The sequence below is a fragment of the Acipenser ruthenus genome, chromosome 33 (assembly GCF_902713425.1).
Source record: "Acipenser ruthenus chromosome 33, fAciRut3.2 maternal haplotype, whole genome shotgun sequence".
Lineage (NCBI taxonomy): Eukaryota > Metazoa > Chordata > Actinopteri > Acipenseriformes > Acipenseridae > Acipenser > Acipenser ruthenus.
Window position 1 is genome coordinate 10,144,865 of NC_081221.1, and position 14,042 is coordinate 10,158,906.

At 42.9% G+C, this 14,042-nt stretch overlaps 1 protein-coding gene across 1 annotated transcript in view; it reads right to left on the minus strand.

The window, feature by feature from the left end:
• Positions 1-14,042, minus strand: part of LOC117433491 (integrin beta-3-like) — a 70,968-nt gene that overhangs the window by 40,148 nt on the left and 16,778 nt on the right. Inside the window, exons 2-4 of the mRNA XM_034055792.3 lie at positions 9,218-9,303; positions 3,623-3,827; positions 162-414 (exon numbers count right to left, since the gene is read on the minus strand). Of these exons, the coding sequence (XP_033911683.3) occupies positions 162-414; positions 3,623-3,827; positions 9,218-9,303 (544 nt within the window). The remainder of the gene's footprint in view (positions 1-161; positions 415-3,622; positions 3,828-9,217; positions 9,304-14,042) is intronic.

Genomic DNA, 14,042 nt, shown 5'->3' on the forward strand with positions numbered 1-14,042 from the left:
TGCGCTTCATTCACACCTGCACGTCAGACTTTTTATTAACTACACTCACTTTAAGATGCAAGTGTTGACTCTAATGAGATCTGATTTATTGCAGATCCCACAGAAGTGTACTTTTCTATACTTTATGTGCAGTAAAGGACTGGTATGGTATTGGATCTTACCCTATGCAGGGGTTGGCTATGGCCTCCTGGGGAGAGATGAACATGTACGGGGACAGCGGCTTGTCCACGAAGGCCCCGAAGCCCATGCGCAGGTTGCTGGTGAGTTTGCCCATAGCGGTGGCCAGATCGTTGCCCAGAGTGCGGAGTTTCTGCAGGTCATCCTTCATGGAGTAGGACAGATCCATCAGGTAGTAGAGATCCACGGGATAGTCTTCCACCTGCCGCACCTGGACCGAGAACTTCTGGGAGTCATCTGTGGAGCAAGCCGTGCCACTATGAAATTGAAGTGCTAACCAATCCACTTTCTTACCTCTCATTGCTGGACTGTGAACTTCTGAGAGTCATCTGTGGAACAAACCGTGTCACTAATTGAAGTGCTAACCAATCCACTTTCTTATCTCTCACTGGCACCAGGGATATTGTCACTACCTCCCTTTCACTACCTCCCTTTCTTCTGTTGTTTTGGTTCCCTTATGAGAGTTTATCACAGTAAATCTGCACTGCAATTTTGCAGTTAGATTATGGTTATACTATGCATTAGGGCTACTACGATTAAATCAAAAATCGATTTTTCGATTGATTCCATTCCTCATTATATACACTGATATAAATACTGGATAATCGATATAAATAATGACATTTTTGTAACCCGCATAGTTAAGTTTATCAACGAAAATGCACCGAACGCCCTGCCATGCTATTTACAGTATTTCTGCTAAAGACAGTGGACGTGCTCTTCTTTTCCGTGTTAACTAGCATCTGATTTGCTGGTCCCACCCGGCGAATCAATTTTGAAAATGTTTTCGAAGTTTATTGTATAGAAATTTTTTGGGAATTCGACTTTTAACGAACTTTATCGATTACAATCGAAAAGTAGCAAGCCTAATTATATTCAAGAGATACCAATTTTTCACATATCTTATTTTACCGTACACATCACATAGACAGGGAGAATGTCACACACACAGTATTATGAAAGAAACAGGTGGAAAAAAAACACCAGCCTGTATGTGGACTTGACAAAAAATACTTTCTGTATGATACACAGCTCTATTACTCACTGTAACGTCTACAATAAAATCTAATATTAGTGCAATAAGGTAAACTTTTTAGCCAAAACTTCTCCAAATATACAGCAGGCTCAATTAGACAATTATCCATCCATGCCTTTCTTTTAAACTTGAAATCAAGAGTCATTCCACGTGTTCAAGAACGGACAAACCATAGCTCTTTTGTAACCACGTGTGTGTGTGTGTTCTACAAGATTCTTTATCGGCTTGGCGGTGCATTTTTTTCATTGAGGTATGACACCTACTCTGCAAATAATTACACTACTTGGGGCCTATATTTTAACATTACATTTTCCATCTCAGTTAACATGTTAAGATGTAAATACAACACCATGGAACAGCTTACAAGCTCACAACACCAGAATATAAAATAAGGGAATGCATTAATTCAAAATCCATGACTTATAAAACAGTTTTGTTTCATATTATAGGCACCTTAAAGGCTTTTTCTACTACTGGGCAGTACAAGTCGTGGTTCCAGTTTGGTTCCTTTCTCACTCGTATGCTCATGCTTCAACCAAATGACGGTCACTACTGACATTGTCTCTGAGTAGCTCTGAAATGTTCTTACTCTAATTGGCTGTAAAGGTATCAGGGCTAACCAGCGATTGGATAATGTTTTGTTGGGTGGATTTTTCTTGTGTACAGTTGCCTAGTAAAGGAAGACCTGGGAGGTAGTTTTAAGTGGAAATTTTAGGGGAATCGGGAAGGGAGGCAGACAAATTTCAGGGGTGGCACCTGCCACCTCTCGCCTACCCCTGGGATCGCCAATGTTTACCATACCTCTCAGTGCTTATCTATACTTTACCATGCTTTCACTGTACATTGTTACACTACACTATTATATATATTTCAACGCTACAGTCTAATGTCACAAAATTACTGCACTTTAAAAATCCAAGTCAAATGAACATATCTCAGTAGGTGCAAAAGTCCCACAAAATATTGTAAAAAAGAGTCTCAATGGACATGCACACTAAATGCACAAAATTAGCCGAAATTAGTACATTTCTTAACAGATCAACTATGTGCAACTCCCTGTGCTGCAGCTCTGTTTTACTTCAATGGTCTCACTGCAATCAGGCCATGTGATAAGGGCGTCTGCTAAGAAATAAATAATAATAATAAAAAATAATAATTTTATTTTAGAACGGGGTCCCCCTCCGCCCCTGTATTATTTTGTATTTGTTTTGTATTATGATTTAGTTATTGTATTTATATGACGGCAAAGCGCCGCGTGTTTTGTTATTGTTTATTTGTATTTATGTATTGACGGCGTAGCCATGTTTTTCGTGTATTTTGGTTAGCAGCGTGGATGGGAAACCCCATCCACAGTAATAAATAAACTCGTGCAGAAGGTGGCCATCTCCCGAATTAATTAGGTGATTTAATTTGTTGCTAATCGGGAGATGGTCACCTGCATAAAAGCCTGCAGCTCGCTGCACTCGGGGTGGGTGTATGAGGAGCGAGAGTGGAGAGAGCGAGGAGAGAAAAACGAAACTAAAAAAAGATACAGGATCAGTGAAGGCTGCAGCCTAGCCTGACCTGTGTTGTTTTTGTGTTCGTGATTTTGTTTTATTTAACCTTTTTATTAGCTCTGCGAGCACAGTTTTTCTGTTTGAACTTTTTATTTATTTTTGTAGTATTTAAAAATAAAACGGCAAACGTCGCCTTTAACTGCAGTACTTGGTGTGTGTTTACCTTCCTGCTTCTGCCTTGACGTCAGACGACTCAGCCACCCTGTCACACTATTCATAAACCTCAATTAGCCCAAATTGTGCTTTGTTTATTTCTGGGCCTGAGGTATGTGGCAACCCATATAAATAATTGTATAGTACTGTCCAAAAACACTATAGTTTCCTATAATATACTATAGTATGTACAACAGGATACATGGTACTATGTTAAGTTAGTCCAGATTGTGTCTCATTTTCCGTTTTTGTAAACCTTTATATAAAGGAATGAGCTATGCAGACAGGTTGAAATAACAAATATATTTAGCCTAAAAAAAGAAGTATTAGGGGGGACTTGTGAAGTCTTTTAAAATCTTAAAAGTTGACAAATGTAACCCTAAGAAATACTTGAAACCTAGACCAGAGGACATAGTTGTAGATTAAGTGGGGATAAACATAGGATAGAGGGAAGGAGACACTTCTTCACACAGAGAGTGGTGAGAGTATGGAATGGGTTACCTAGTGATGTTTTTGAGGCAGATTCACGACTTGGAACCTCTTGTTCGTACATTTTCTTATGTTTCTTATATCACATCCATCTAAAACTGACCCATTTTGAATATGAAATAAAAATGTTGCGGAACTCTGATGAGGTCAGTAGAACTCTGATGATGTCAATAGAAACCTGATGAAGTCAGTAGAACACTCAGTTCCTTACCAGGTCGCAGGTTAATTTCCAGTTTCTGGGGGGAGATTTGCGTGGCATCGGACCCTGCTCCGGATCCTGTTCCACTCAGGGGCTTGTCCTGCTGCTTACTCAAGGTGCTGGTGGGGTATTCAATAAACTGCTGACTGCATCCCTTCTGGAGTAAATTCTCCATGAGGTCACAGCGAGATGAGCTTGCAGTTCCACGGCCAAACTCCTGCAACACATCGACAAATCCAGACATTGTTTCCTAGTGCTATGTGTGAAAAAAAGATCTCTCAAATATTAAGCAAAGGGTGTTAGTGGCGTTTGATGTTAAACATTATCCCCACTTTCCTAATGACCTTATTAATTAATTGCCACATGCATTCAATGGTCCATACATGTTTTAAAAATAGTTTATAGATAACATGGCTATCCTTTTAAGTCATTTTAGAAGTGATCCCTTCTGTGCACTATACTTTAAAACTGCATAAAATATTTTAAAACAATACCAAGTTTCATTGCAAGTTGATAAGTGGGTTTTCAGATATTTATAATTGTGAAATGCAGATGGACACATGTACAGAGAGACGGGCACCGCCATATATTCCCAGAATCTAATACTCACTTAAGCTAAATAGTGTTACATGGAATACAAAGTTTCATCACACTTGGATAAGCGCATTTCCAGATGAAAATGTGTTACAGTGTATGACTACCTCCACATACCACTATATATTTGTGGAAAACAAAGAGTTAAAATTTCAAACAATGAACACATTCTTTAATTCCATAGAGCTACGAGCATCTTGGGATTTTACAGACTGTCAAGCAATGTGTACTACATTTACCTTTTCTAAAATAAACAATTCCAAAATAATATATATAGGGAATGGTAAATGGGTCAACTGTTTTTAGAATAAACATTCCTCTTGCATGTTCTGACATTATGTTAACGATCACTGCACAGTGAACTTTGTGTTAACAGTTTGAATGTCATGACAGTTATGGCAAGAACGCCAGCTGAACTTGGAGTGCTTTAATGAAAATGACCATTTTAGGGGCTGTAGCTATTGAAGCTGGACAGTAGTGTTGTGTTTCTGTAAACTGATTGAGTTTAACCATGTGCTTTAGTTTAATTGTAGCACTCCAAGGTTTTTAACTAGTCTTAAATGAAAGAACCAGATTTGGTAATGCTAGGAGGAACACATTAAATATTTACTGTGGTTTTAAAAGTACACTTTTAAGTTGAATTTATGACTATGAGATCTTTAATCACCCCAAATTATACTAAACTCAGATACAACATACACTAAATCCATTAAGTACAGTATCTTTTTATGTTGTTATTAATTTATTAACAATTCATTTTAGAGTATGTGATTCGAACTAAATTGGGAGTGCTGTTTCAGCAATGTAGGCCTATAGTTTCCCTGTGGGTAAATCACACTCAGAGTCCCTCTATAATAAATGTATTACATGGGAAAATTGCCCACAGTGGAGAACCAGGCTGTGGCAAGCTGGCCTGAGCTGTGAGTCAGACCCAGAAGAAACACACACAGCACTGTGAGAGAAATGGTGAAGTTTATTTAAAATAAAAGGTTTAAACAAAACAAAACACTCAAATTAAACGGCGCAATGGCCAAACGAACAGACAGACAAAACAGTGGATGAACAAACAGACAAGTACCGTGCTGGTGCTTCCAGCACGTTATAGCAATTATTATTTTCTTATTTATAATTATTTTCTCCTCTCCACACACGTTCTCCACTCATGAACACACAACCCCGAGTGAGTGAAACACTGCATCTTTTATGCAGCTATACCGAGACTCGTTTGCTAATCAGTCATTCAATTTGGAATCTCGGTACATCTGCACGTGAACTAATTTGTGCACTTCCCCGTGCTCACATATAAATACTCCTTTTAATCTGCATGTGAAGTGATTGTGCCATCCTCGTGTCTAATACAATCATATATTTCACATCACCTGTGCTACATAACCCACACTCCGTGAACCAATACACACACACAACATAAACACCCTACATACAACATAGAACACAAAAATAGGGGTGGGGCACTTTGCCACACAGGCCCATAGAGTTTTACCACACAGTTTGGAACTGCATGAACATGTCAGTCTCCCACAATATCCCCAGATTGTGATACAGTCTCCACCACTTACACTGTACAGGGTTATTTCAGGCAGCCGTTTATATCGGACAAATAGCGTTTGCTGTTTACTATTCCCATTGATTTCAATAACAAAGGCATCGTTTATACCCTGTTAAGCACGTCGTATATGTCGGGCTGTTTGGATCTCGTTGTGTGCCATTCACATAGATTTAAATAACAAATGCAATGCTTATACTGTAGTAATCGCTTTTAATAATCCACACATCAGATGTTTTCACCTTGTTACCTTGCCATTCACATAGATTTCAATAAAAAGGCAGCACTTTACTGTAGTAAAAAATCTTGACAGATCGACCAGTCAGCTGTTTTCACCTCGTTACTGAGCGATTACCTCTGTACTGTGTACCTTGGTTATTTAATCCCTGTATGCGGTGTCAGGTTTATTTACAGTTTGAAAAAACAGCACTGACTGCAACAGCAAGCAAGCATGGCTGGAAAGGGAAAAGCGATGAGCATCAGCACGAAAATTCAGTGTAAATAAAATGTCTGTTAGATGCCGTGCATTTGCTAAAGCATGCTTGGAACTCTGTCAGTCAGCAATGCAACGTTGCTTCAAAAAGCTGGAGACAATTTGGCAATGGACCTGATTATGGACTGTAGAAGGGGGTGGGAGTACTCTGTAAATAATGCGTGTTTGTAAACTGTGTTATTCATGTTCAGATCTGTTAGTGTTTTGGTGTTTGAGCGACTACAGATAAAAGACTGTGTGTGTGTGTGTCACTGAGGGGGGTGGGAGCAGGTCTGTCACGACCAGTCAGAGAGGGAGTGTTGGAGCAATGAGTGAGGAAGGGGGAGGGACTTGGGTGTGTGTGTGGAGATGACAGTTTGAAAGAGAGAAGTATATCTGGCGGAGGGAGAATTGAGAGAGAGAATTAAAAAGCCTATGACATGGAATTTGACTTTTACCAAAAACATAAAAAATAATATTAACAGATCTGACTTGAACATATAATTACATTAATTTTACCAAATTATGTTTAATCCTGCTACAATTAATCAAATAATACCCAGAAATACACAGAGGGTGATCTCCATTTCCTGGTTTGGGGCCAGGGGACTGTGACATCACCGAGGGAGATACCTGCAGGCTACTTGTATCTGGCAGTACGGCTGACAGCGACAGTGAAAGTGAGAGCAGGTTAATTGTATCAGTTTCAGACACCTCTTATGAATGTGAATCATGTAGTGATGGATCTGACTCAGAGAGAGAAAACAGGGATTGTCTCCCGTATCAATTCGAGGAGTATGCCTCCGAATCAGAAGGGTCAAACTCGGAGAGAGACTCCGACAACACCAACGTGGACGGACCGGAGGGACAGCAGATGTCCGCGGAGAATCAGTGTCTTGGCCACACGAAATGGTTAATAAAAACCCTTACGTTTAACATAGATTGATACTTTAAATATTTCATATTACCCATAATTGTATAGTTATGTCAGTCCTTTAGTTAATAATATTGATACATGAATTATTGATACTAGCAGAATAAGCGAACGCTGTGGATTGCTACTGGCATGTATTTAACATATCTTTCTATATGTACAGTATATTAAGGATGTGCATTTTATTAAAAAACTATCACTGCCAACAATTTTAAATCTCGTTTGGGAATACTTGTTAGTCATACATTATGTTTCTTAAAAATGGTTCGGAGGGTGTTATAGGCACTTTAAAAGAGGCTGAATTTGTGAGTGAGAGGAGAGGAATGAGAGCCATTGTTCACTAAAAGCTAAACAAAATATAAATAGAGCAGTTTCCTACTGCTTTGAACTGCAACTGTTGTCTGTCTCATTATATCCTGGAAAACACACAGCAGCGCTACAATATGTAAATAAATCCTGTTCGCCTGCGGGGCGTATCAACTTCAACCTCCGTCCCGATCTCCTGCCTGTCAGCAAATGCACGCATCCACACGGCAGACAGCTACTCTGTCACAAGCATTAATACCCGGTATCTTTCTAAACAAGGGATTTAGGTGAGCTCCCTAATAAAAGCTGAATCTCAAAACAATAAGAATACAGTACAGTAATTGTTACAGCTGTGTATAATGGTATTTAAAATAGGATTAATTTATCTGCCTTTTTACATATCCACCCTTACTCTGGTCCTATCGCAGTCAGATTACTCTGCTTTTTATTACATTCATAGGTTTTAATAGATCTTTTTTTATTAGTGTAATGAGTGTCTTAATAAAGATTTTTAACTGCATAGATGCTTGTTTGTTTTGATTACTGTACTGGTGATTAGGGGACATTTTGAATGTCAGGTTATTGTGTGGGAGTTTATACCGTCCATTGCTTTCTGCGGGTGAATCACGTTAACACAAACGAGCCCGTTCTAAGCGGTGGCGACTGTACTGTCAATAACCTGTGCTAAAAAAAGTTATTGCCAAAGTTTCAAAACAAGTTTATGACACATTTGAAACCAATCTGTAAAACTAAAGCTCATTCCAGCATCAAACTCCAAAAGCCAAAGCTCATCTGTGAGTATGACTTTTTCTATAACTGTTATTTGTAAATATAACAGCATTTCCCTGGCAGTATAATGTATTAACAGCACTGAGGGCTGGAAGAACTCACTTTCTACAACTGTATGACATCCTTATTTTAGTCAGTCAGGATTTTCAAACCTACCTGTTGTGTCCCTCACATTGGATGCTCATTAGGAAACCTTCAGCACAAGTTGGTGAAATCGAGTTCTGCCAGCCGGGACTGAGGGATTCCCAATTGAAATCCATTTCACTTCTGCCACAGTCCCAGTGGCAGATGAAAACATATCTTTTATAACTTGATTTATGGCGTCTCCACTGGCCTCCCCCAGCCTGAGCGACAGCCCCACTTAAGGAATGAACATTGTAACTGTGGAATGCTCAGAACACATCCTCCTGTCAAGGAGCTTGTGAGCTTAGCTTTTTTATTTAAATGTCAATCAACATTGCCGTGGTCATTTTAAATATCCAAAATCTGAGCAGGGCAGGTTCTAACATGTGGAAAATATCTCTGCCAGTTCTGATTTTAAAGCAAGAGAAAATTCAAATCTATGGCAGTGTCTTGTTCATTATTTCAAATTGTGGTCCATTACTACCACTGTAACAATCTTTGCATGTTATTATCTAGAAACCAAAGTTGAAGTTGTACAAAGTTTAGCTATGCATGTATGTGTGTGTGTGTGTGTGTGTGTGTGTGTGTGTGTGTGTGTGTGTGTGTGTGTATGTATTTATGTATGTCTTTAAACTATAGATTTTGTCATATCAATTTAGCAAGCAAATATAATATGTCATCTCCATAGTACATATATATGCAATCTATATAGTATGGATGGAAGGTGATTAACATACTGTACATTTATAACAACACAATACCTAAACTGATTCCGGAGGCACTGTGCCTGAGGGAGTCCCATCCCTATTCCAATGTGTCTCTTACCTCCTGAAAGCACCAGCCGCAGCTGGGGTGGACCGCGAGGCATTCCCTGCATGTGTTCACTCCTCGGGACGTGCAAATGTTAGCACCTGTGGAAGACACAGAGATGAAAGATGCAGTTTATCCTGCTACTGAGGCATTCATCTGTCTTTTTAGTACTCTTATAGGGTCACTTGATCTAAACCAAGATCATTACAATGTGTGTACCAAGGTTACGAAAATCAAATACAGTGTGTAGCAGTGTGAGTCTCTTTATTTTCGAATACAGTATGTAGCAGTGTGAGTCTCTTTATTTCTGAATGTAAATTTGTAGAGAGTGTCTGTGACAGAGCGGTTGCAGTACTGACGTCCCGGACCAGGAAGAAGCAATACAAAAAACAAAGGCAAAGGTAGGTAGGGAAAACGAGACGCGTTTGCGCTCGGGTTTTAATAATAAATCAAAGAATAAACAAAACACTATAACAAACAAAAGGGCTCGATGGCCAAAAATACATAAAGAAACAAATACCGAGTGGTACAGCGGTAGCAGTTGCTTCGGATGTATGATCTCGCTCTAAACCGTCCTCCCGTCTCTAACTCAAAGGAAAATCTCCCCCCATTACCCTGGAGCTCGTTCTTTTAAGCTGTGGCTGGAGCCTTAATTAATTATCAATAAAACAATTACCTTATTGAGGCTCCAGCCACATTCACACAGGTTTTTTAAATTAATAAACAAAACGAACAATAAAAAAAACACGGCTTTCCTACCGTCAAATACAAATATAATAATAATAATAATAATATGAAATATACAAATAATAATACAGGGACGAGGTGTACCCTATCACACACGCCCCCCCTTGTGCGTAGCACACATGGCCTCAATGGCCACCTCCCCCCTCAGTCTCAACGTCCCGGAAGAGGGGGAAGCACAGTGTCCAGGGGGGTGGCCATGGTGGGAGGTCCGGCACCCCCCAACTCTTCGTGGCCGGCAGCTCCCTCTTCCAGGGCTCCCGCCACACACTATCCTGCCGTAAACGTGCGGCTGGGGAAGCTGGTCTCCTGACCTCCCCCCCCTTCTTCATGGCCGGCATTTCCCCTCCGTGGGGCTCCAACCACCCGATCTCCGGCAGCGAAACTGCTGCGAGGGGAACTGGTCTCCTGACCTCTCCCCCCTTCTTCATGGCCGGCAGCTCCCCTCCGTGGGGCTCCGGCCACAGTATAGCAACCCCAGGCGAAGCAGGACCCTCAACGACCCTAGGCGAAGCAGGATCCCTGGCGACCCCAGGCGAAGCAGGATCCCTGGCGACCCCAGGCGAAGCAGGATCCCTGGCGACCCCAGGCGACGGCAGCAGCAGCGGACCCTCGGGAGGCAGAGGCAGCTCCTGCTCCTCTCCCTCGGGTGGTGGTGGTGGAGGCAGAGGCAGCTCCTGCTCCTCTCCCTCGGGTGGTGGTGGTGGAGGCAGAGGCAGCTCCTGCTCCTCTCCCTCGGGTGGTGGAGGCAGAGGCAGCTCCTGCTCCTCTCCCTCGGGTGGTGGCGGTGGAGGCAGAGGCAGCTCCTGCTCCTCTCCCTCGGGTGGTGGCGGTGGAGGCAGAGGCAGCTCCTGCTCCTCTCCCTCGGGTGGTGGCGGTGGAGGCAGAGGCAGCTCCTGCTCCTCTCCCTCGGGTGGTGGCGGTGGAGGCAGAGGCAGCTCCTGCTCCTCTCCCTCGGGTGGTGGCGGTGGAGGCAGAGGCAGCTCCTGCTCCTCTCCCTCGGGTGGTGGTGGTGGTGGAGGCAGAGGCAGCTCCTGCTCCTCTCCCTCGGGTGGTGGTGGTGGTGGAGGCAGAGGCAGCTCCTGCTCCTCTCCCTCGGGTGGTGGTGGTGGTGGAGGCAGAGGCAGCTCCTGCTCCTCTCCCTCGGGTGGTGGTGGTGGAGGCAGAGGCAGCTCCTGCTCCTCTCCCTCGGGTGGTGGAGGCAGAGGCAGCTCCTGCTCCTCTCCCTCGGGTGGTGGCGGCGGGAACAGCAGCTCATCTCCCTCCGGTGGCACTGCTGGCTCCTTCGCCAGCGGGGTTAGGGCTGGTGGCGGGCGTCTCCGCTGGGCTCCCTTCAGCAGCAAAAACAGCGGCTGCTGTGGAGCCTGAGCTTCACGCCCTCGTCCCTCCCAAAAAAAAATAGGGGTTTGGGCCTTCAGCTCCTCCCCTCCGGACACAGGACGCACCGGCTCCTCCCTCTCGGGCCGTGGACGCACCGACTCCTCCCTCTCGGGCCGTGGACGCACCGACTCCTCCCTCTCGGGCCGTGGACGCACCGACTCCTCCCTTTTGGGACGTGGACGCACCGACTCCTCCCTCTTGGGACGTGGACGCACCGACTCCTCCCACTCAGGCGCAGGACGTTCGGGCTCCTCCCACTCAGGCGCAGGACGTTCGGGCTCCTCCCACTCAGGCGCAGGACGTTCGGGCTCCTCCCACTCAGGCGCAGGACGTTCGGGCTCCTCCCACTCAGGCGCAGGACGTTCGGGCTCCTCCCACTCAGGCGCAGGACGTTCGGGCTCCTCCTCCCCTGGCTCCTGCTCTGGGCAGTCCTCGTCCTCATGCCCATAAGCAATGCACATGGTGCACCACCTTGGCTCCCTCTGCTTCCTCCTTACTTTTCCCCCTCTCTGCCTCCTTCTGCTCACCTTCCTCCTTTGGGCTGGTTCCTCCTCCTCTTCCTGGAAGGGGCAGACAGCCACCGTGTGCCCATACACCCCGCAGGCAAGGCACCAACCTTGGTCCTCCAACCTGCCGAGGAGATCCTCCAGCTCACTGCAGCCGTCTCTCCAGTTCCAGCCTTCCATTTTTTTTTTTTTTTTTTTTTTTTTTTTTTTTTTTATTTACTTTTCCACAAAAAACAATTTTCGAAAAAAAATAATAAAAAAAAACGCCCTTTGTATTCCTGGTCCGGCTCCTGGAGGCGTTTATCCCACGCAGGACACCATATGTGACAGAGCGGTTGCAGTACTGACGTCCCGGACCAGGAAGAAGCAATACAAAAAACAAAGGCAAAGGTAGGTAGGGAAAACGAGACGCGTTTGCGCTCGGGTTTTAATAATAAATCAAAGAATAAACAAAACACTATAACAAACAAAAGGGCTCGATGGCCAAAAATACATAAAGAAACAAATACCGAGTGGTACAGCGGTAGCAGTTGCTTCGGATGTATGATCTCGCTCTAAACCGTCCTCCCGTCTCTAACTCAAAGGAAAATCTCCCCCCATTACCCTGGAGCTCGTTCTTTTAAGCTGTGGCTGGAGCCTTAATTAATTATCAATAAAACAATTACCTTATTGAGGCTCCAGCCACATTCACACAGGTTTTTTAAATTAATAAACAAAACGAACAATAAAAAAAACACGGCTTTCCTACCGTCAAATACAAATATAATAATAATAATAATAATATGAAATATACAAATAATAATACAGGGACGAGGTGTACCCTATCACAGTGTCCCACATAATGATTTAAAGAACTGTGGTATTGTAATTCGCAGCTGTTTATAAATTAATATGTTGGCCCTGTCTTTCATAGTATAAAGGACACTCCTATAATAAATCAGGGTTTATGAGTCTGTGAATATACTTCAATATAGAATTATTTGATGATGCTGTACTGAAACCTGGGGCTTCATCTTTTTATGATGTGCTAAAACACAGCTATGAGAGTCATTACAGTCCGTGTTACCTTGAATGCCTAGCATACAAGTGACTAAATAGTTGGCATAGAAGTTAAGTTTCATTAGTTAGTATCATACTACTGTAATACTCTGAGCTGCATTTATGGCACCCATGTGCCTATGTTGTATTTATGTTAACTCCAATGGCAACAACTGAAATTTTAACAGGTTTGCACCCAGAATGCTGTGTTCAATTCTAGAGTCCAGAGAAGAGCAATCAGACGAATGTACAAAGTTAGACTGAAGCAACAGAATGTATTTAGAACAAAGACAGGTATGGAGGACTGATTAAAGTCTTTAAAATCTGTTTTTAAGGCTGGGTCCCTCACCCTGCCACACAGAGTTAACCTGAACCAATACTTTAAGTGCAGTACAGAAACCACAGAGGAAACAGTTAAAAAGTATGTGGAGATAAACTTAGGACAGAGGGTAGGAGACACTTTTTTACACAGAGAGTGGTGAGGGTATGGAATAGGTTACCAGTCTTGTTGGTGCTATATCATTGGGATTTTTGGATTAATCAGTTACTGCCGTCCTCTCGTTCATAAATGTTCTTATATTCTTAGGTTCTAATGGGCCAAGTTTTCGCGACACTGCAAATACTTCCTGAAACGTAGTGGACTGAGTGTTGTAAAATAAGGCAACAAATGCAGAACCCCCAGCACCACAGACCAGCACAGGTTTTTTGATACTTTTGGTAGGCAAGAGTAAATATAGATGTGGATGTGGATCAGAGACTATGTGAGTTTTATGTGCACTGGAAAGCAATGCTAATTGAAAGTTAATGATTAGGCTGTAACTGTCACACTTATTGGTGGCAGATTCAGCCACCATGCTTCTCATGGCATTTCCTCTCAGGTAAGACAAAGGGTTTAAGTGTGCTTTCCATGGCACGTATGGTTCCTGACCCTCTATTCTTCTAATCATTCATTACAAACTCATTTTTGCTGTAAAAGCAACCCCCAGCCAACCAATCCAAAAACACAAAGAACAAAGCCCTTTGTTTACTGGTACCTAGACAGTAGAGTCATACAACTCAAATCACACAAATAGCTTTGAAAGGGCTAGTGCCATGACTCAGCTCTCAGTGACCTATCTATTTATAAAGGGGACTCTACAGAATCAGGGCCCATAACAAAGTTGGGACAGTTG